A 25427-nucleotide genomic window follows, 5' to 3' on the forward strand; every position below is an offset into this window, starting at 1 on the left:
GAAATCACTCCTCTCTAATGAGTCCGACCTGCATAATCATATATACGTAAAAATTATTTAGTGGGGAGTGATCAATGAGAATTTCTTGAAGGAATTTAAAGTTTTTTTTTTATGAGAAAACATGATATTTAAAACTTACTTCTCCGATTGAAGAAAAATACCAGAAGCAAGCAGCAACGCTAATGACAAATGTGTAAATTTTTTTTATTTGTGTGTAAAGCAAACGAGATTTTTACCTCAAAGATTCATCAAAGATGTATATTTATGGACAGATATGGTCTGATGTGGGTGTTTGAATGCTTATGAAATCTGATATATTAGAGATGTAAACCATTAAAATTTAAATTCTAAGCCTTCACTTTTATATGTTATATACACAAAACATTAATATGAAAATGGATAGTAGAATTGGATTCATGAGAAGGAGAACTGTTGAAAGAATGAAGAGTCTTATTTCATATAAATATCATAATGATTGTAAAAAATATTTTATTGATGAATTATTAATAGTATTATTCTTGTGATAAATAAAAAAAATGTTAAAAAGTGGTTCAGATTAGAGATATAGTAACATTGTTTAATCATATAACCTAATATTTTGCTTCGATTGCTTCGTAAAAATAAACAACTTAAAAGACAGATAACCTAAATTAAACCTTCTTGAAAAAGGTGCGTAAAAACCTTATGTTGCAGCGATTTATTAGACAATGATTTGTTGTACTCGGAAAGAAAAACTCTAAAAGTGCGAAATGAAGTACATTCGGACGTAAAAGTAAGTCATAAGAGACTACCATTGTAAATATTTTGCAGAATATTTCATTACTTTTCATCGAAAATATCTGTAAAATAATACGACTAGGGACTGTAGGATGCATAAATAAGTTATACGATATTCGACGTCTATATCTGCTTTATGTCAAATTAAAAACGACATTTAGATACTTAAGAGAGGGTTATTTTCCAAATTTCGCGCAAATTTACGACGTGTAATTCTTTTGAAAATCATAAAATCATTTTCTTAGGAGGAAAATTTAGCACATGAAAGGCGCTTCAAGAAAACATTCTGATACATAATTTTGTAAATAAACACCACCAGCAGGAAGTCAACATACACATCTGAAGAAAAAAGTCTTAATGGAAAATGTCGCTTTTTTACGAGAGAAATTAATTCGTATTTTCACGACTTATTAATTATTAGAGGTTATGAAAATTTCACGGTCTGGTGAACATGCACATTTTTATTTCAATAGAATCACCACTATGTAGACGCAATGCAATGTTATGGGCAGGATGTGGTAATTAATGAAAAAAATCGTCTGTGACATTTTACATTATAGGTGTTCTCCACAGACTTTAATTATTACAGAAAGTGAGCTTTCCCAGAACAGTTGAGAGATATAATATTTCTTTCATATGTCTGTAAGTATTTCATTTTCAGTTTTAACTAGCTGCTAAGGAACACTGTGGAATAATTATTATTCTTAAGGGTCATTGTTCGTGGGCAAGCAAAATTTTGTTGGTTCGTAAAGACGTTATATATCGTGAGTTACTCATAATCATGTACAGAAGATTTAAGAACAGATTTGTTGACAAAATAATTGCTCGGGAAGACGTTAACTCGTACATAAGGGTTACCCACGAACTATCGGTCACCTACGAAAAGTAATGATTCCACAGTATTTTAAATTCGTGATTACGAATTTCTGTCTAAAATTCAGCTGATGATTTAATTTTCTACAGTTTGTTTCTGTTGTTCTTCAAAATAGCTTTCTTAAAACACAAGAAAACTTCCAATTAAGTGAAGATTATATATTTTGTATAAGAATGATTAACATGGTTATTTTCAATGTATTTTCCAAGTTATTAATGTTTCAATCGAATCCAATCTTAAAGAAATACTTTATAATTTACACTACACCTTTTCTTATTAATTATGCATTAATTAACTTGAATTCTTATGTATAACGGAAGTAATTTTCTCATTATTCATTATCATAATTATGTGGACTTCACTACAAATGATAATGTTGATAAGAGATTATATAATGAATTCTTAATCATTCTTTATAATGCAACATGAAGAGAAGACAATTACTGAATCACTATGATTTGAAGCAATATGAACTGCAACTTTGATGTCGAAATTTTTTGTTGCAAAATTCATGAAATTGCAAATAACTCTTTCAATTACAGAAAAAAATAACGTTAATTAACTCCTGTTGTCCATATGCATATTTGCGATGGAAGACAAATTTTTATATATGCTATTTTTATATATGTTACATAATTTATAATTTTTGAATTCCCTGGGGAAGTTAATACACAGATTACATTTTTATACGAATTTGATTTCTCCTCGACATATTGAATCCTAAAATAACACCACGATTTTACAACTTTTACCTTTTTCATGGCTAGTGACAGTTAGGTTTTCACAGAGTTAAATTTAAGTACCCATAGGCCTCAAATAAAAACCCAATAAGGAAATTATAACGCATAGTAGGTTTATTAGAATGATGTGTTATCAAGCACTTCAAAAACGTAGGCTGATAGTCAGTTTTAATTCAAATGCCAATACTAAATAATTTTTATTAATTTTGAACTATTTGATATAAATAATCTATACAAAATAATGGTAAAATGTTTAGTTCCATAAAAAAATAATAAATGAAAATTTTGAATCGTTCTTTCTACAAATGCACTTGCATTCATACACAGTTAAATATAAAGTCAATAAATCTGTATCATATGCAACTTCTGCTTTCTCCTTTATCATATGCACCTTCTGCTTTCTGTTTATTGAGATGTTGTGCTAGCTGATGTAGAAAGTTATATTTAGGAATATTTAGATCTGTTGTAAACACAATATAACATAATTAAATATATACAGCTTTTCATAGACGCACCTGTCACAACGAAGAAAAGTATTTTCTTTGAATATTTGGAATGCAACATGAAAATGACTTTACGAACGCCCAATTCGAAAGAACAATGCTATACAAAAATTAAGAATTACATCTTACATAGGAATCAGAAAAAAGATAAATACACTCAATTGACGACGGATTTTTCCGTTATTTCCCGATCATGACAAGGAACACACGGCGGCTGTCAACGGTCGGCAAAGGCTGCACTCTCCTACATTGTAGATGAACCCACCTTTAATTTTTGGAAGTCCGTTTTTGCTCTGCTCCTATTCTGTATGGATTTATGGACTTTTGAGCTAGATCGATCATGAATGCTGTTCGTTATCTCCATATATATTTCATACATAGATAACATATACAGTAAATTGTCATGTACCATGTTATTTATATAGAGATACAATGTTATAAGCATCCTCTCTTATTGTTTTGAGAAAACACTACCAACTGTTTTTTTTCTTCTTGATAGAAGTGTAAATTATGTTGTATGCTTTTTTAGAATAAATGCTTTAATCAAAGAAAGAAACAATTACAAATCGTAATAATTTTTATACATATAACATTTATCATACCAATTCTAAGGCGATCATTATTTTCCTCATTAAAGCATTTGCAGTTCTTCCCGTTTATTTGATCTTAACAACGAATACACATAACATCTGATTTAACGACGGAGGATGCATACTCATTCATGACACCTGATCACCAGATCTCACTTCTGTGTATGTTCGTATAATTATTTATTCATTAACAAATTTTGTATTGTTTTATAATGCTCACCTACATGTATATGTTCTGCTTGTATTAAATGTGTCTCTTATGTCTCTTATGCTTCACATTCAAACAATGGCTGAATGGTAATCTTCTAAAAACTAAAGAAAGTAAGAAAAGTTTTGCTCTTCCACCACTTAGTTTGCACTAATGTACTAAATGTCATGATGACAAATGACAAAATGAACCATTAACAGAATTCGTTAATCTTTCTTAAAGAATATTTAAGCCAGGTATAAGGTCGTTACCTAAAAAATTAAATGAAATATTTTTTAGATTTAACAGATTTCGCAATATTTGCAAAAAATTGATTATTCATCTGCTTTTATAAAATTTTAAGAAAAATTAAATATTCATTTTTTTTTCGTTTTTACACGTGCTGAGTTAGGTGCCACATGTAAGTTTCAAGAATCTATAAACAAAAACGCACGTGCTTTTTTCAGGCGCATTTTAAAAGATGATTGAATTTATGCTTAGATTCATCAAATATGATGAGGTTGATTAACTACGTGGAATTTGTTGTCTTGATTAAGGGCAAGGCGTTCTGAAATAAACTGATAATGTCCATGTTTTTGAAATTCCATATTATGTCATTCTGAGTCATAATAAAATGGCTACAAAATCATAATGACTTTGCACTAAACGTTAACTCCGAAAGTTAATATGGTATGTAACTGCGTGCGTGCTGTGCATGTTTTAATATTACTAGTAATTAATGAAATGAAACGTATTGAGATAACGAACAGAACTCAAGATCAAAAGTCTATAACACAAAAAACAAAATAGGCGCAGAGCAAACACGGACCTCCAAAACATCGGAGGTGGGATCAGCTGCCATGGAGGAGTGGGCATCCACTGCCTACCGGTGTGCTCCTTGTCATGATCAGGAAATAACGTAAACAAATCCGTCGTCAATTCAATTCAATTAATGTACTAACAATTAGTATGAAAAACGTCAGTCAGTTATTTGACACAGTGATAAATTGAATTTGCTGTCAAGGTCATTGTATTGACCATAGAACTTACTAAAAGATTACTTTAAACGAGACAGCTGAAATTCCTCTGTATGCAGGTGATGAAGGTATACTGCTGCATAAGTAAGGGAAGTTGACGATAGAAAAGTTAAAGTCATCACGTTTATCATATAGCTTGGTTGTTAGACTACTATTAATGTCTTTTGAAGTAAAATATCCAAATATGAAACAGATGTATCAAACTCTGTGGTATCGTTTATCTCAAGCTCACCAAGATATATCGTAGCAACAAAAAGTTGGAAATTACCTTGATTGTTAATTGCCAATAGGTCATCGATATCTCTAAATGTCGAGTTGATAATATATAGGGGCAGTATATTTCTCAGTATAATATTATAACAAAGGAATATATATATTTTCGATATAAAAATCGGATAATACGGTATTGCAATGTTATACCTTGTATGAGTTATTATTTGTTCGAAAAAAAGTTCACACAATACATTGCTTTTTTTGTTTCTTTGAGAGGAAAAGAACACTTGTCTATTGAAAGACATTACTCTGAATTATAAATACTGTTAAGCAAGACAAATAAAAGTTAATTCTGGCTTTGTTGGGGGTTTGTGGGGATTTGAGGATTTGCTGCAACTTGATTGACTTTTTCGCATGTAGTGACAGTATACACAAAAATACGAATCCTTGTTGAATTTAATATGTTGCATATTTATTGAATTTAAAGGTTCCCATATTTTCGAAGGGGTCAAATTCATTTTTTGAGGAAAAACTCTTGGATTGTGGGGATTTGATTTCGTGGGTGAAAAATTGTTCAGTAGTTATGTGTGTAACATTTTACATTTCGTGGTGAACGTCAATTTGTGGTCTCTTCATTTCTTGAAAATAACGAAAATTAAACCCCAGCGAATATTTGTGATTTCACAATAGATAACTGGTATGAAATATATTAATAAACAATCAAATGATATATAAATGGTTTTGCTGAAGAAAAAAAATATGCTAAAAAGGTCATATTTTATAAGAATGTATTAAAGGAGCCATTCATAAATGGTAAGTGTGCGACCAAAAATATAACAAAACAAACAAAACAAAAATCTCCTTTGCCTGCCTCTTGCCTTGCTGAATGGAGTATATGAAGATAACGAACAGTATTCAATATCAAAGTCCATAAAACAATACAGAATAGGAGCAGAGCAAACACGGACCTCCGAAACATGAGATGGGATCGGGTGCCATGGAGGAGTGAGCATCCCCTACTGACCGGTCACACTCGCCGTGTGTTCCATGTCATTATCGGGAAATAACGTAAAAATCCGTCGTCAATTTAGTGTATAAATAATGGACTAACAATTAGTATGAAAAACTTCAGTCAGCATTTGTCTCAATGATAAATTGTTTTTGCTGACAAGATCATTGTATCGACCATAGAATAAGAGACGAGAAACAAACACGACAGATGTATGAAGGCACCTCTACCTCAGTTACAAAACGAACAACATCGTATATTGTTTTTTATATCAAACTTTTGAAAGGACAACGCAATGACATTGTTTTTGAAAAAAACCCTAACAGGATCGCTCTCATCTCAGCTAAACGTATGATATATGAGTCATATTTAATGTCTTTTATGATGTATACATTCTGCATTATTTCCGACCACACAGGTAAATCACATTGAAATGCTTACATGTAATGTAACAAATGAAAAATTATTCACGTATAATATTATGGATGCTTAAAGTCGTCCACATGTTTCATTATGAAATATCATTTTAAAATTACTACAAGCAAATACTGTGAAATCACAACTTTTCGTGTGTGTTGGGTGGTTCAACAATATTCAATGAAATTCAATGGTATTCAATTATATTCCATGGTATTCAATGATATTCAATTGTATTCAATGATATCCAATGCTATTCAATGATATTCAATGTATTCAATGATATTCAACTGTATTCAATGATATTCAATTGTATTCAATGGCATTCAATGATATTCAATGGATTTCATTCTCGCGTTTGAAAGTATTCCTTACGATTATATAGAGGAAAAACAACTTGGTGCATGATGTTTCAAATATGATAAATATGATCTCTATTCCTGATATAAGATATATTTATGATATATTTTAATATATATTGTCATAATTTTATTTAAAAGCAGGACTGCACGAGTTTATGAATAGCACAAAATTTATATGCATTACTACTTAACACTCTCAAACCACGAAATCAAGTCTCCACAAATCCAGTATTTTTTCCTCAAACCTCGAAAATTTGACCCCACGAAAATATGTGATTTTTAAGTATTAGTTTTTTAACAAAATATTTTTGGGAAGAAAGGGTCAACGCATTTGAACAAGCAAGTAACCCGTCTTTATTAATTGATAACAATTTAAAATAATATCTGTCTTTTATATAAAACAAGATGTGTTTGTGAAACACATCTACTGTTCAAAAGATATGGCCAAAGTAGAAGTTAAGAATTTTTGGGTAAAAGTGGGCCAAACTCCAAGTCAAGGGCAAAATGTCAAATTTGGTGGTACCAAAAGAAAAGTCTTGTCACAACAAATACACATTGAAATCTGAAAGTCATAGCTCCACTAAATCAAAAGTTATGGGCAAGGTTAAAGTTTTTTTGCGGACAAACAGACAAACAGACAGACAGACAGACAGACGGACGGACACGACAAAAACTATATACCCCCGAAACTTCGTTTAAGGGCATAAAAATTAAGATAAGGATGTGAGTTGAAAAAATATTGCAACCATAGAAGACGGTTTTCAAAAAGACCTTAGATAAATTAAAAAAAAATAATTTTTAAATGCTCAATATAGGAGCTATTACATTTTAGCGATTTTCAATTTAAGAGATCTAAGTACCCTAGCTAATAATGCCACAATTAATTCATCACTAAAAATTCTTCTTATACTGTACATATGGTATATTGATGAACTAAAAACGGCATGGAAAAGAAGTAGTTCACCTTACACCAATATGAAATTTGAAAATAACGAAAACTGATCAAAAGTCCATTTGAATAACTAACTTGAGGAGCAAAGTTAACACAGACCTCTACAAATAGCGTGGGTCGGAGCAGGTGCCATGAAGAAGACGATCATATACATCTATATGCAACAGACAGTTACAGTGGAACTCTTCAACTCTTTAAAATATAACGCAAAATGTTTGGGAGCTCATTAATTTTAACCTATTTATAATTGTAATTTGTCCTTCTCCTCTTCAGGCACAAGATATAAGAATGTGTAATAAATAATACACAAGGCAATAAATCACTAACAGAACTGTCTGACCTAATTAATTATATTTTGCTGCTGCGTAAAATATTTTAGCGAAAACATGAAAACAGAGAATTTTGCGTGTTACCGTATAGTTGTTTTAATTGTTTTTTTTTTTCTAATTTTCCCCACTTTTTATCTTATTGGTATTTTTGATATTCATATGCCATATCTTCTAAAAAAAATCTTCAAAATCACTGTGGCTTCTTTTTACGAAAATCTGACGCTTGGTTCTATCTTACACATGAATCTCATTTTGTTCACTTGTATATCTTTGTAATTATTTTCTTTATTTCAGAAGAATCCTGCATTTTAATATCTTTATTGCACAAAAACACACTTTAAAATTGTTAGCCAAGTTTTTTTCATGACTCGTCTAGAAGTAACTTTGGAAAATACTAACATTACTGTTTTTCAGATTGACATATATTTAGTGTTTAAATATGTTTTGAACTTGGTCTACTGCTTAAGAAGATTATACATATAATTCAAGCTTTTTATGTTGTAGACAACTCCATGGTAACATATTGATAGATTGTAAAGATGTCAGTAAGTAAGGGAGAATAATAATGTTATTGATTGAAAACATAATTATAATTTTGGCTTCTGTCACAATAAATAATAGCATTTATCACGTGAATGAATTTTGAAAATCATAATAAAACCTATACATGTGTATATATACTCTCATATTAATAATTCTACACATGTATAAATTTTCAATTATAAAAGTCTGATACATGTATATTTAAAAGAAATCAAATCTAGGAAATTACAAGAACATTAAAATGCACTTGTATGATCTTGTGATCAAAGTGTTGAGCCCTTAGCCTATATTCTGATTCACTTTTATTGATGTTTGTAATGTTCAATCGATCACATCTATTGATTTGTTAATGGCGGGGGAGACGTATTAAATATATTCTTAAGAAGGAGGTTTAGATTGGGGTTGGATGCAATTTTAACATTAGCCTAATATAGATGTATTGGTAAAGAATTTTGAATTTAATAAATATAAGGATAAGGTAGAGAAACGGCCAAATATGGCCCCTTATTGATGTAAAAATCAGAATACTGCTAAAACTGTGATAGTTCGTAGTTAAGAACTTATAATGATGCTTGCTTTAAAACCAGCACCAATTTGGATTCAAAGCTTACATTATAACCTCTAGAAGGTGAAGAAGTACGACATTTTCCCAAATTTCCCCTCATTTCTGGTAGAATTTCATCATATTTGAGATACCTTTTCTTCGGAAAACATAGAGCACAAGCTTGCCTTTCTGATATTTTTGCACATAATTTGCCTCTGATACTTATTTATAAAATATATAAATTTGGTAGATAGGCACGCTTGTGTTCTATGTTTTCCGAAGAAAAATGAGCTGAAAATTGATGAAAGTTTACATTAAACTGAGAAAATTCGAAAACGCTTGTGTTCTATGTTTTCCGAAGAAAAATGAGCTGAAAATTGATGAAAGTTTACATTAAACTGAGAAAATTCGAAAATTGACATATTTTCTGACCTCTCTGTAACCTCTGTGAATTTTCAAAACTTTACACATTTTGTGGCAGGGATGACAACAGGTTTTATGGATAAACTGTTACATCATCCTGAAAGACACCCAAATTCAGGGGGACAAAAAAGGGTATTACCCTATCTTGTCCTTTGTCAGGGTCCCTTTTTCGGAGAAATGTGTACACAGCACAGCATTTTCCTAGCCAGATGTATCAACACCTCCTTACTGGTTACATAGTTTATTATGCTTGTAACATATTGATCTTTACGAGTCATATTTGCAAAGCCATTGTGGTTAATGCGCACATCTATTAATCATTGGCACTTTGCTCAGACATAACATGCCTAAGGGGGAAAAGAAATTATGAAAAAAAATTAAACGAATCTCTCACCTTTCTTCAATGAGCATAAAACTTGAAATCCATGCATATGTTTTAACAAATATCCTTCAAAGTTTATTTTCAAATCATCAGAAACACACAGCTGTTTGTTATATTGAAGACAGAGAAGAAAAAAAATTGAAGGAAACTTGAGGTGTTTGATGCATGAATCATATTTTTATTTCTTATCAGGATATAAATATTTTCTGTGTTTTGACCACGCATTCTATAAAAAAAAATTCAGATTTATGATTACAAATATGGACAGATTTAGACAAGGCGGTTTTAACTACCTATAAATTATACAGAAAAGATAATGTATTCATAAAGCCTGCAGATCACTGTAATGAATTAATACACAGCTGACAGAAGTATAACTTAGTCTTGATGTTTTCAATTGAAAGTGTGGTTTTAGCATTTGACCACATTCAGGTAAGCGTAACCATACGAGCCCGTCAGTTACTGCAAGAGTGTGTATCACAAACAATTTTATTTTATGATTGTCCAATGATTAAACATAGGAACGATTAATATTTCAAAACCTAAGGAAGATAAGATATAAAACACCGAAAAGACCAACAAGGATTGTTAATTTTTGATTTTTTTCTTTTTTCTTACAGTTATATTGGTCTAACAACATTTTGCAGTGGGAAGAGGAAGCCACTGTGATATTTTGGAAAGGAATTTTTGTGAATATGGTCCGCTAGAAAGAGAGGATCCTCAAAACAATTCACAGTTTCTACTGGTTGAAAATACAAATGTCGTCACAAAGTAAGAATCGATTTAGTTTCTTTACTTGTAAGCCTTCTTAATTTCAAGTAATAATTATAATTTTGATATTTGATCTTTTCAGCATATCTACTTTCTTCTTATATAATATTAGTATTTCTACTAATATAAGCTTGAAACTAGTTATTTAAGCTCGATATATAACGTCCCCCTTATATGAGATTAGATGTATTAGTCTACAAATATTGCCAGCTTGGTCTTAGGTTTGCCAATCAAGGTCTTTGTGTTAGAGCCAGATAAAGAATTTTAACTCCTTATCAAAGTTACAAAAAATGTTTGCTTTTTCTAATTTTTGCAATTTATCTTGATATTGTAAATCTCTGATATGTGGATATTATGTTTTCTGAAGGATTGCATATATCCGTTATTTTTTTTTGGTCCATTTCCGAAAAATTCTATGTTGTACTAAAATGCCTTATGTGGAATGTAGTTTAATTTTGCCACCCCCGAAAACTATGGTATGCACATTAGGCTAGTTCCACTGCATCAAATATAATCAATTTTAAATAGTATTTTATTTTGGTTTTTCGACTTTCCCTATACATATGTATTTTTTTTCTATTTTTTAAGTATCTGATATAATATCTAGCTCAAATCACTAAGTAAAGAAAGGGTTCGTCAGGCTGATCAAGTAATTTACTAGACTTAGTTTTCGCAAAGTATCGGACAATTTTCGATAGTATTTACTCAGTTTTAGATTTTTTATGTAAAGTAAATACATTTGTTAAACAGACATTAGAAAAAGACGGAACTTAATTTGTCATAAACACACTGATCTTCGCTATTAATTCTACTGGCTCGGTGATTTTAGATAAATTACATTTAATCAAGAAACAAACATAATTTTTTTTTACATGGTTGTTTTACCCTAACAAAAAATTACTATAGTTAACTATAGTTAACTATAGTTTACTATAGTTAACTATAGTGATAACTTTGACACTTTGAAAAACTTTGACGAAAACTTTGACACTTTGAAAAACTTTGACGAAAACTTTGACACTTTGAAAAACTTTATTGAAAACTTTGACACTTTGAAAAACTTTGACAAAAACTTTGACACTTTGAAAAACTCTATCGAAAACTTTGACAATTTGAAAAACGAAAACTTTGACACTTTGAAAAACTTTGACAAAAACTTTGACACTTTGAAAAACTTTGGCGAAAACTTTGACACTTTGAAAAACTTTGGCGAAAACTTTGACACTTTGATTTACTATAGTTAACTATAGTAAACTATAGTAAACTATAGTTAACTATAGTATTTTTTTGTTAGGGTAGGCTGCTCTAAATCTTGGAATGCTTTCTGACTTTATTTTAAAATGTATTTGCAAATTGAACATATTGTACAAGAACCAATATAAATACTCTAAATTTCTAAATTTTAACGTTAATTTAAAAGAATCATTGAGACAAGTCAAATACCCATGAACAAACAAACACCCTCCAATAGTACTTTTAAAAAAATATCTAATGTAGAGATTCTAAACAGAATGAGTTATTTAGTTTGAAAACATTATACTATTGTTTGCCTTGAATTCTTTCGTGTCATTTACCTATGTGGATATACCAAATAAGACAATTTTAAAATATACAGTAAACAGTTATAATTTATTTAATTTTCACAAGACAACTAATTATGTTGATGTTTAACACTTGTTAACATATGCTTTTTTTAATCACTATAACATTGTTGTAGGTCCACTAAATTGCCATTTCCATACAAATGAAGCACCAGTTTTCAAAGATTCACATGATTAGCACCAAAAATAAAAATATAATCCTGGAATCCAAAAATAGAGAAAAAAGAATCAAAAACTTAAGTCTCTAAATCATTAGACTTTTTAAAATGTCCTTTTATTCATGTGTAAATTCATTTGATTGATATGCCAAGTTCAAAAACACATTCAAAATGACCGATTGCGGGGGACCTTCCGCCCTTTATCTAATTTATTAGCTTTACAAGATGTATGCAAGATATATTTTTGATCTATGATAACCTATCGCAGTGTCCCAAATAAAACAGGTTCTATAACAGATTGTCAACTCAATGTCGTGTCTCTGTCTTCTATTTCTCAATTTTTTTTAAAGGCTTATTTATGGAATTATGGAAACTTCTCTCACGTTATTCTATTCCTAAAAAAAATCAGAAAGATTCCTCTTTAAGATACAAACGTTTTTTTTCATACGTACCCCTGCGTAGGGTTCTTAAGGTGTAAATTATTCTCTTTCTCTATTTGAGTTTAAGATCAAATAATTTGATTATCGCCGCCCAGTTCTTTGGGATTCTTTCACTGTTTTCTTTTATTTTATCCTGTCTCTTATTCTTTATTCTTTTCCCTAATTCTTCAGCTCAACACGAGCTCTGAATTCAAAAGATTCTGATACTCTATATGCAGTCTTTTACACACCCTTTCGAATAGTCTACATTATGGGAACACATCTTGGTCTTTTTTGAGTTTTCTGTTTTCGCTAGTCATTTGAATTGAAATGTGTCTATTTCTTTGCTATAGGAATGCTTATTTCTCCATGACACTTAATCCTAGAATGTACCTGTGATATTTTAGAGGCCTGTGTTTGTTCAGCTTCCAATTTTATTGTTCATTCGATCTTATTACTGATCGTTATCTTCCTTATTCATTCAAAACATACCGTATAAGTGGAAATTTTAGCGAGACGCAAATTTAGCGTTATTTGTATTTTATTTTCAGCTATTTTAAAATACTCACTAGAGAAGCTTTAACAAATAAATCGCTATTTATTTTAAGTGATATTCAATATTTGCGATCTCAGTAGCCTGGCTAATAATATAATGCCAAAATTAAACCCTAGCTAAAATTTCTGCTTATTCGGTATTTAATTAGAATTGAATATTTGCTTAAACTAACGTAAAATAGTACAGAACAATTGAGCAAAGATATACGTCTCAAAATTACAGGCTTTTTCCAGCGGAGAAAATTTCACCTAGGAATGAGTTTACTTTATATAGTATTTTAACATTATGAATGAAATATATAAAGAAAACGAAATGTTCAAGCTCAGTAAGTCCATTAAGCAATACAAACTTTAACAGAGCAAACACGGACCTCCAAAATATCAGACGTTCGATCATAATTAAGTGCCATTGAGGAGTTAGCATCACCTGCCAAAGAGATTACTGATATTATTGTTTCATCAACTTGTTTGTCAATAACCAATCTCGTATCAGAAATTGTTCATACGCATATTATGCTCCTGCGTATCGAATCAACTGAGGGATAGAAACCTCGTATTCAGGTGATGAAGGCATAATGCTGCAAAAGTAAGGGAAGTTGACGATTGAAAAGTTAAAGCCATCACACTTAACACTAAGTTTGGTTGTTAGATTTAATATATCAATTAAGGCAAAACAAATATATGTGCTAAAAGTTTTAAAACACAGACAATATAAATGTCATGTAAGGACAAAAACGATAAATCTGATTTTATTTTTTATATCGATCAATCAATTGCGTGGGAGATTTGATCGTGTTAATAGACTGTTTACGTGTCATAAAGAGTGGTATCTAAACCAATGAGAAAGAAATATTTCAATAATGTCAAAAGGAAGGACACACCAATGCAAGTTAAATTCTTTTAAGCCGAATACAGTATTACATGTTTCAGCCATGATTAATGATTATGAATTCTCAAGGCGCTCTAAAACCTTTAATTTACCACGTTATCTTGCCCACGCCTTACTTCTATATCAAAAATAAAATATATTTTTTTTTACTTATAAGTCATAATCATTATGCAGATTCATTTATTCATCCATGTTTTTTCTAATCTGACACATTGCATAAACGTATAAAGATAAAATAAATTTTATCGAAATTCATTTGCTTTCTAAATACTTGTATTACATGCAACTTGTATTGAGATACCAAAGACATTCACCAAGCTTACTCTAATTATTTCAACGAGATTCTCCAAAACGTTTCCAAATTGTGGAAGAAATATGCAGTTAATATAGAATGATATTATTAGGCAAATTCAATTTTTATACAGATTTTGTTCCTTGACATATTACATACATAAAAGGTAAAAAAAAAGTTGAAAAGAATTCTAGAATACATTCCTTTTGAAGAAAAATGTGAATTTATTATTTCAAAAATAGACATAGCTCGACCTTTAATAGTTTTCCGTAATATATACAAGAGCGATAATGTATTCATAACGTCAGTCAAGCGTAACGGCCTATTTCATCACAATATGAACACTTGACTCCAAACACGAGACTTCAAAACCGATTCGTCAACTGGGCATTACTGGTCAATTTAACAGGAGGATCACAATTTAACAGTTCGTTTTACACCTGAATTTTGATTTTGACATTTCTTTTGTGTAAGACAAAGGAAGAGAGAGAAAGGGAGATCGATACTCATCAACATTGTTGAGAGGGTGAATTTAAAAATTTCAATCTCGTCATTACAAATTCATTTAAATTATTGTGAAAAATACCAGTTTTGAATACTGGCGATAAGAAAAATGAAATGGACTGATCAATGCCAATCTATGTTGAAATAATCATTTCTGCATCGTAGCAAGTGATATTTAAGGATTACTTAACACGTCAATAAGTAAGTATATTTTCACTAACTTCTTAGTCCTAGGAATGAAGGAACATCCAATTATATATAATAATTCGATTTAATTTTACGTAAACCGTTTCTTGAGTATCAATGAAAGTGTGAACCTGGCATTGAAATGAGGATTTAAAAAAAGTTTTGCACAGCACTCCTTGCATTGCATGTTAAATTCATTGAATCTCAGTTAATTTTTTTTGGCTAAAGTTTAGAAATTGAATGGAATAGTTTACCTTGCATAATTTGCATAATATGTCCTTGCACAAATTTAAAAGAAATGTATCAATCTTCACCATTTTTGTCAATGCAAAAATATCTTCAAGTGATCACTGTAATATAAGTTATAATAATTTTATAACAGCATTGCTGATATCAAATTATTTTGCAGCAATTAACTGTTCTTTTCTCTTCATGCATGTACAATCTATGTATGTAAAAATCACACATTTAGATAGTATGCTTATAATCTGTGCTATTTTCAGCATTTCTCTGGTTCTGAAAGGATACAAATTGTAAATTTGAGGAATTTCAATAATAAAGTACGAAACACACGAGAGCTACGTACGACTAAGTAATTTTGTCTTTATCTTAAGGTATCCTACCAAACTTTTCGTAGTAAGGACCATGTATATTGAATTAAAAAGTACTCACTTATACTGAAAGACTAGTTTCAAATATAAATTACAGTTATTACATGTATATAGCATCATTTTAAAGGTATGAAACCTTATAAAGGATATTTGTGATATAAAATTCATATACACTCACATTTGCTTCTGAAACAAAATACACTCCTTTTTCTTGCCTTCAAGCAATGCAAGCTATCATATCAAATCGATAATTGCAAAAAAGCTGAGCTTTACTCTTTATTTATATGGCTATAAATATGCCATTGATAAGATGAAGAAAAAACTCACAAAGAAACAATCAAACAAACAAGAAAAGACAGTGAACCTAAGTTATATTAAGGTCATTAAAACATAACATAAATATACATTTGTCATTCTATTATAATGATGACTTAACACCTCTTTGATCTTTTTAAAAAACCCACATATGTTTATGTATAAGACTGTGGTAAGATAAGGTAATATATAACTGTAATATGTGTCCTTGATAGATTGATGTTGGAGAAGAGATATTGAATTTGATCCAAAATGAAACAAAACGTAAACTAAGTACATCTTGATGAAGAATAATATTTGAAATGAATAACATTTCTAGCTCACCTCAACTAAGTTACGGGAGCTTATGTGATACCCCTGGCGTCGATGTTGGTAATGGCATCGGCGTCCAAGGTTGTAGCTGTTTTTATGTACCTCTATGCCCTACATTGATCATGTATGGATGACCCTTCTGATGTGTTACATTGTATCAGATAATGCTTTAGATGCTGCAATGTCAGCAAAGGAATGTCCATGTTAATGTTTTTGGAGAAGGTTAAAATGTTGGGTGCAGGTGAATATTTTTGATGCAGATTAAATTTTTTGGTGTAGGTCGTTGGTGTGTGTCTTATATCGCAACTATAAGCCAAATGTTTACCAAACATGCATGGATGATACATCTTAAGGATGCATACTACCATGCTTGCGACGGTTGCTGGATCTGACCTACATTTTTTGGTGCACAGGATAATGTTTTTGGTGCAGGTCTTATTTACAAATAACTATAAGCTCCATTGTTGACCAAACTTGCATGGATGACAAATCTAAGGATGCACAATATCAGACTTGCTTGAGTTAAAAGGTTTAAGTTTTTGCCTGATGCAAGTTTTATTTCCAAGAAACTATGAGCCTTATGTTAAAATAAAATTGTATGGATGAAACAATGTCCTTAATTGCTCTGCCTATGATTTTTATTGTTTAAATGGAGCTTTCAGTTTCAATAAAGTTCCTTATCATCATCTTCATTTATTTATGAATAAAAACTCCAGATTTTATTTATAATGGTGTATTATGATAAAATTAAATTAAGCATATATAAAGAAATACGGCTTATCTGCTGATTAAGGATTGTTTTCTAAAAAAATGTTAAAAGTCACCTTTTTGTAACGAACGCGCAAATTTCCTTTCTGTCAGTATGAAAAATGTTCCATGCATAAGGATGAAAAATGTGTTTTTGTATTCAAGTCTGGGAGTAAAATCCACCAGATTATTTATTCTAGAATACTGACAAGACAAAAAAAAAAAAAAAAAAAAAAGAATCATCTGTTCTAGTATGCAGTGCAATCTGGGTTGTTTATGCTTAACATGCAATCAATTAATCAGCAAACGAAGCATTTAGAAGAAAAAATAATATATATATTCACACAATACTAAAGCTGAAGGTACCACTATAATTTATCGGATAAATTAAACAACGACGTAACTTTTGAACATTGATTGAAACATATTTAAGGAATAACTTAGTAAGAATTTGGAAACAAGCAAAGCCTATGCACAGCCTCTCCTTTGTATAACAAGTGAAGCCGGATAAAATAGATATTAATTTTACAAAATGATAAACATGCTAAAACAATAAAGACTCACAATCAGATTTTAATCATTTGTATTGATACCGACGAATAAAAAAAATATTACAGATATTATCACTTTCTGAAATTATTAGAATAGGGTCAGGTTCTAAGGAGGAATTTAATAGTCCAAATAAACACAGTGATTTGCGTAATCATGTGGTCTATAGTTATAAAGTTAGAATTAAGTTTTTGCTATTACAAGGTGATTTACAATTTCAAATAGAGCTCTCTAGGTAAGCACTGCAAAGAAATCAATGTCAAAAAAGAAATGTAGTCTGTGTGACATTTTTCTGACGTTCACAACATTTCAATCCATCTGTCAGAATTCTGTTTTTGTCTACGGAAATACTATCACATTTAAATGCAGTAAAGGTGTATCTTTATTTTGCATGCTTTATAAAAGGTCAAAATTTATAGGCAAATTGAGCTATAAATCTGTCTTTGACAGATGTGCAGAAACATGCAGGGTTTTGAAGTAAGTAATGTGTTTCGTATCATAGAATGAAAAATGAGACTCGTGTATAACCTAAGCATAAAATACCTACATGTATAAGTGATTCAAAATGTGGCGTATCTGTTGAAGATCGACAGAAGAATGAATAAAAACATCCTTGTCAATGAATTTATTAATTCATATAGGAGGGGGTACATACAGAAACTTGCAGCAAACGTAATGAATGAAATGATGATGTTTTGAAAAATTTGTTAAATTTCATGAAAAAAAAACCGCCCATCAACAATTTCAAAACGGCATTCCTTCTATGCATTATCAACATGTACATTATGAGTTTATTTAGTCATCAAATAATCAGAGGTGACGATTTCCGTCAGATCAAGTTATTTTTGGTTACAAATATATACATTTTTCCCTTTAGAGTCTTATTTTTTGGTGTCAATTTCAATAAAACTACTTCACAAATAATACTGTGTTATATAAAATTGTTGAGAAATATTCCCACAATAATTAACATATGCGTAATTAATATGAAAAAATTATTCAATTAATATGGAACTGCTCAAGGAGAAGCCCTTTTATCTTTGAAGTTTTCAGGCAGAGAAAAAAACCCAGTTAGGGATGTATTTTAATTCCTTTACTGTTTTGAGTGTACTCAGTACTAAATGAAAACACCTCATTTATTTTAGACTTAAATAAGACAATGAAGATTTTTTTCTTTTCATATATATATTTTTTTTGAACATTTATCTATAATATACATTCACATGACAAACTGACTCTTTTTATACTGAGTTGTCCACGGAATTTTCCCTTATTTCCCGATCATGACAAAGGGCACACTGTAGGTGTATCCGATGCAAGGGATGCTTACTCCTCCATGGCACCCGATCTCACTTCTGATGTTTTGAAGGTCCGTGTTTGCTGCGCTTCTTTTTGTTTTTTATCAGAAATGGAATTTCTAACTCGAACACTATTCGTTATCTCCAAATATTTGATTCATCTTTTAAGGACAAAACCCAAATATATCTCAAAGTTGTTTTCTGTGTATTTCATATTCCATAAAACTCAAGCAACCTAAATACACATGTGCTCTAATATTGAACTAAACTCATCTCTGAGTATGGGATTATCAATGAAATTTGTTAGGTTATTAACTCATTGTGTACTTTGTTTTCTTTGCAGAAAGTACTGATAAATTTCCATTATCACATTGATAAATCACTTCTTCTTTTCGTTGAAAACTTTGAAATCACATCTTTTATCTTTCATTATATATATATGAATTTTAAAAACACACGACAAAAGACATCGCTGACTTTAAACAGTTCCATCTAAAGTCCAATCTACTTTGTTGACATTTTAATTTGATTTATAATACAAGGTTCAAAAGTATATATTCAAATTGACTGATTATGCCCAACCTATTCCCCTGCGTACTCCATTATATAAAACAAAGATGGATGACAGACCCACAAACCACTCATGTATACAATATTACATTAAAATGATTTATGTGAGGTCGGCGTATCTGTTACATGTAAAAGTCCTCGGCGTTTATAATCTACATTTTTTGAACGAACACAATTAGAAATTAGTTAAAAATCCTTTCAAATCAAAGACATAAAAAGAGTTTAATATCATCTTGTTTAAAAGTATACATATTTTCAATGTACAATGATTAATTGTGAGAGAGAAAAAAAATGCCAAATATTTGCCACACCCGTTAGAATTCTTGTTTATCTCTTAAAATTATAGTTCAATAATAATAAAAATATTTTCCCAGGGACACATGTAAATGGTTAAAAGAAGTTTTCATTATACATTACACGATTGTTTATTTCATTCTATTTCTCTTAAGAATTATCAAAAGTAAATACATAATTGATTTAAGACTTTTTCATATATAAATAAGAAAGAGCGTTGAACATAATTTTAAAAAAGAAATACACAAATATTAAACCACGCTTCATAACTATAGCTTTTTTTATACATTGGAATTCCAATATATCAAGTCCATAATACATACCGGTATTACATTAAAAAACCCTTTATATTAAAATGTATCATCCATTTCTTTAATTAAAAATATCCAACACAAATCAAATTCAATAAATAATTGAGAATTATTTAATTGAAATTTTATTTTTTTTCCTTATCTTTTATTTATGATATTAATATATTTTTCAGGAAACATGAAGTTGTGCCCAGTCCTCGCGAAGGAATACAATATAATTACAATAGCCAATATGGACTCTTTACAGCTGAGTACTTACAGCAGACGACCCGGAACCAAAGTCAAGGTCACTTGTCTCTCAAACACACTAAAGGTCCTCGGGCCTACGTGGCTAACCTGTCAAAATAATGGAACGTGGGATAAACCGATTCCAAGATGTGTGAGCAAAGAAGAATTCGAAGCGGAACAATTGAAAACATCTTCTGTTATAATCCCCACAGAAAAACCTATCAAAGGTACATACAATTAAATTTATTTCATGTTACACGTCTATAAAATTGATAAAGTATGCTTGAATTTGTACTTTACTATTGTAATATGATGCAAAACTGTTTTCATGCAGCAAGCAGATTTTTTTTATATCTAAAATATTGCAATGTACTCTAAAGATAAGGTAATAGGGTAATCATTTAAGAAAAATGTATATCGCACCTGGGTCGATCTTTCGTGCTTTAGATATGCTTTTTTAAAAAAAAAAATTTAGATCAATCATTTAACCTTATTCATTTTATAAAGAATTTTTTCTCAATAGAATGAAATCATTATTTTCTTTTGATGTTTGCGTTTATTTTAATAGTCGAAAGTCATGTTTTACAAAATATGGAAAGCTTAATAGCTACATATATGACAAAAAATCCTATTAGCAATTTATAAAATGCAGAAAACGCTTGAAACTAAAACTCTAATTATTGTATTATTTTCTTTTCTAGGAGCATCCTCCTCATCAGAATCTGATTCGTCATTTGGAATTTTCGCCGGAAGCATTACTCCATATATCATTACAGTCTGTGTTTTAGCCATTATGTTTTTAAGCCTTGTGTTCATTCTGACTTATTTAGTGCGCATGCGCAAACTTATTAATAGAAAAATAGAGGAAATTGAAGAAAAAGACCGCCGACCTGCACACGTGCGAATATTTGACAGGTAACTCTTAGTTTATCAAATTTTTTTTTTTAGTTACAAGGTTCTAGCAATAAAAAATATATTATAAAATTGTGAATTCTTCCAAAATGTAACTGATTAATATTTTACTTAAAATAAGCAAGGAAATATTATGTTTTGTAGTCTGCCTTCTCGACAGTCCGGTTCCACAACAGTCTATGACTACTTCCGTCAAACAAATTCTCCAACGCCAAGCGCATCAGCGTCATCACACAGCTCTGAACGCTTCAAACGCACACATGACCAGGATAGAAATGACGTCCCATATTTTAACACTTTCGACCAACGTTTTAAACGTGAGAGATACCAAGATCGACTCGAAGGCGCTCATTCACAATATGACCCGCGAGTCAGACGTGCAAGAAGTCATGAATATCTTCAAACCGCCTTTGCAAATAACTACGATGAAAGGTTACGACGGGAGCGCGACAGAGACAGCAGGTCGTTACAGTACACAGTCGCAGAGGACAGGTGGTTCAATTCGAATTACTAAAAAAATCCTCTAATTTCACGGTATTAAGGGTAAAAAAGACAGATGATTCATTTGAATTTACTTGTGATATAAAATAAATATCGGTAAAAAGGTTGGAAAATTATTTTCCGTTAAATTTTTCGTGATAGATTGAAACACTTTTTATTCCTTGAAATGATGGTTTTCGTTTTGAAGAATGAAAGGAAAATTCTTTATTCATCGGGTATGTTTATCTTTCCACTGTTCAAATATAGCAAATCCAATTTTTGTACTATTTATAAATTATAAAATGTATTTGATTCCATGTTTGGATAAGCATTCAATTTATGTATGCTTATACATTGTATGCAAGGGAATGTATTTATGTATAATATTGATGTTTTCGAGAGGAGTGTTTTATATATATATTTTTGTCTTGGGCATTATGTGTATATTTATAATTTTGTTGCGTCTCAACTTTCCAAACAGATCTGGAAATATTTGTATAAGCTATATATGTTAGCAATACTTATACTGAGAAGGGAACGATTATGCTATAAATTATCTTAATCATTGAAATACATAAAATATATATCTACATGCCTCTTTGCTTTCTTTTGTTATTTATTAAAATACCTTTTGTCAAAAAATAATACAGACGGTGGAATATTTCATTCACTTTATTATTTTACTTAACGCAAGAACATTTAGAGTTCAACCGTGTTAGTACACCTGTTTTATTTACCTACCTATATACTCGCATAACAAAATCATTTTAATTCTTTGGGAAGCAATTTTCCTGGATGTCAAACCGTTGGTAACATTTGGAGAGTGTGTAAAGCACGGATTTGTTCGGAAATTTTGGAGATTGAACCAAGTGTCTAAGAGGGATAAGCATCATTCTAAATGAGATTCAAGGATCTATTTAAAACATTGTTCCCTTTGCCAATTTTGACTTTAGAAAACATCTACAGTTTATAGTGCCAAAATGGATGCGTCGTTCAAGAAAGTACTGTGAAAATCAATTCATCTGAGTATTTTTCCAAGATGTGTGTCTCTCTTGGAATGTAACAAAATATTAAATGTTTTAAATTATTTGAAAATACATATCATCCTTACCAAACATGACTCATGGCACATGTAGTGTTAGTAAAAATAATGAAGCCTTTTATGGAGAAATGAAAATATGCTGTAGTCGCTATAGTATTATCCATATTTGAGTAAAAAGATACTTTCCCCTTTTTTACTCGATGAATAACAGACAATTCTGTTAATAACAAATCATTTTCCATTCTGACATCGTCTTTTGTTTATCAAAAATATTTCGTATTATTAGAATGCCATTTTGATTAAGAAATATTGATTCCTCAATATTTATTTGTATTAATATTAATACCATTTATCATTGAGTCAAATGCTGACTGACGTTTTTCATACTCATTGTTAGTCCATTATTTAAACACTGAATTGATGACAGTTTTCCCGTTATTTTCCGATCATGACAAGGAGCAGACGGCGGGTGTTACCGGTCAGAAGGGGATGCTCACTCCTCCATTGCACCTGATCCCGACTCTGGTGTTTTAGAGGTCCGTGTTTGCTCTGCTCCTCTTTTGTATTGTTTTATGGACTTTGATATTGAATACTGTTCGTTATCTTCATATCCTTCATTCCAAATATAATCTCTCTGACATCACATGACAGTTTTCAAATTAGAGAACAAATCAAGGGAGGAGTAAAAAAATCTACAGCTGCTTTATAAACGATGAATTGAAGCATAATGATATAAGCGAATTCCATATTTTAAATATACATGTATTCGATTTCCAGATCAAAATTTATTTCAAACCCTTATACCAGTTATTACTCCATTCTTCTAAAAAAATGACTGTATAATGCTTTTTGTGTGTAAACGTAGGCGTCTGTCAGAATCTATTTTTCTGTGAATTTGACATTTAAAGTGCATTTAAATGCATTTACATTGAACAATGACACCTACTTTAAATAAAATCATAAATTATTTTGAGTCAGAAATGTAAAACACGCACATATATTTCAAGGCTTCTCAATTTTCCCGCTGTGATTATCTGATGGAAAATGTAAGGTAACGGAATTTGGTGTCGTCTGCCAATAATATGCGGAAATTTATCTCAAAACCACAATTTTGTTTGAGGAAAACGACATGACGTTTCTAGGGTGTGATATACTGAGAAATGGCAAAAGAGGTCGAAAATTCCCATCATTTCCTTATTTCCTCAATAAACCTTTACTGCCTTTCATTAAAGGCGTTTGCACGATAAATATTCCTCACTGGTCCAAGGCCCTGAATGCTGGGTGGAAGTCAAATTTTGAAACCTTTTACCGGTATATGGTGACGACTCTATATGAGTGAAACATGTGCGAATAGTTTATATAACAAAAACAGACAGTCAATCAATGAAGAAAACAATAAGAAAGAATTATCTTTGTTGGAATTAATAACATACATTTATATTTAGATTATCAGTCCTAGATTTACTAATAAAAATAAAATATTCTTCAAAATTACACAAATTAAAACAAAAAGAAAAAAACAGTATATCAAACCAAAAGGTCTATTGAAAAAACTATCACTAGGAGTTAGAACAAAAACTTAACTCTATTAAAAAGAAATTGAGATTAAGCGTAATATAGGGGTACATGTACCAGACAAACAGGAATATCCGTAAACAACTCAGCACTGTTAGATGTACGAGTACCTGGCGGCTCTTTGTTTTTGCGTTTTATTCATCAAAAAAACTTTACATTTGAAACAGCTTATCTTATCTGGGAAACACCCATCTATTTATTATAAAACCTTGTGTAAAATAAAGAATAGGAAATACAATTGCTAATAAATTATTTCGGCTCTGCGGTTTACGATTTTGAACTATATTTGTTTGCATATACATGTAGAGATACATACATCTAATAAGAAACAAGTTGTGCTGTGAAACACTGATAATCACGGAATGTTGTGGTACAAGGAATATACACTTGTGAAGTAAAAAAGCACTAGTACCATCGGTTCAAAAGCGATAGTCACGTTAAAGGTTTTTAAGTGAGTGAAACTTAATTGTCAGCCATAAAATGTATGGCGTCACGTAGGGGAAATGATAAAAAGTCAAAAACACGTGAATGTTGATGATGATAATTTTGTGATAAAATTTTGTAGTGCCATACGATGCATTAGAGTTATAGACATCGTTTTTGCACATTTGCAGTCAGTATAAATTTCCTGTAATCGTGGTATGGCTGACGGAAGCTACTGTGGGTTTAATAATTGAATTCAATATTGCATAAGTGAATAAAAAGGCAAAAATATGCTGCTGTACAGATTGCTTTCCAACCATATAAAGTTTTTTGGATTGTCAGAGAGTTAACTTAAAATGTTTCCAACCAACCATGACGGTGATGTTGGCGCGTAACAACGTCACAACAAGAAAGGAATTTTCATCATGCCACCTCGGTTATTGTCAAGACATTATCACTGAAATTGATATTTCTACAGCAGACAATCATATTCATTTTTTTCA

General features: G+C 30.6%; 1 protein-coding gene across 3 annotated transcripts; it reads left to right on the forward strand.

Annotated features, from left to right (window-relative positions):
* Positions 1 to 1326: 1326 nt before the first annotated feature.
* Positions 1327 to 22548, forward strand: LOC134276827 (uncharacterized). Of its 3 annotated transcripts, none has more exons than XM_062759116.1 (5): positions 1327 to 1419; positions 10503 to 10653; positions 20438 to 20719; positions 21194 to 21407; positions 21549 to 22548. In XM_062759116.1, exons 2-5 carry the CDS (start codon positions 10641 to 10643, stop codon positions 21916 to 21918), a joined length of 879 nt encoding a protein of 292 aa, XP_062615100.1. In that variant the 5' UTR covers positions 1327 to 1419; positions 10503 to 10640; the 3' UTR covers positions 21919 to 22548. The 3 variants fall into 3 exon arrangements, with proteins under 3 accessions (XP_062615100.1, XP_062615101.1, XP_062615102.1); XM_062759117.1 differs by lacking the exon at positions 1327 to 1419 and adding an exon at positions 10284 to 10314; XM_062759118.1 differs by lacking the exons at positions 1327 to 1419; positions 10503 to 10653 and adding an exon at positions 14974 to 15272.
* The last annotated feature ends 2879 nt before the right edge of the window (positions 22549 to 25427 follow it).

The sequence above is a fragment of the Saccostrea cucullata genome, unplaced genomic scaffold (assembly GCF_032062105.1).
Source record: "Saccostrea cucullata isolate Sc308-1 unplaced genomic scaffold, CSIRO_AGI_Scuc_v1 ctg1039, whole genome shotgun sequence".
NCBI lineage: Eukaryota > Metazoa > Mollusca > Bivalvia > Ostreida > Ostreidae > Saccostrea > Saccostrea cuccullata.

Bases quoted from the DNA above. Each gene is read 5' to 3' on its own strand.
- LOC134276827 (XM_062759116.1), top strand. The intron at 20,720-21,193 runs GTACATACAATT...TTTCTTTTCTAG, and splicing joins CACAGAAAAACCTATCAAAG to GAGCATCCTCCTCATCAGAA. The intron at 21,408-21,548 runs GTAACTCTTAGT...TATGTTTTGTAG, and splicing joins CACGTGCGAATATTTGACAG to TCTGCCTTCTCGACAGTCCG.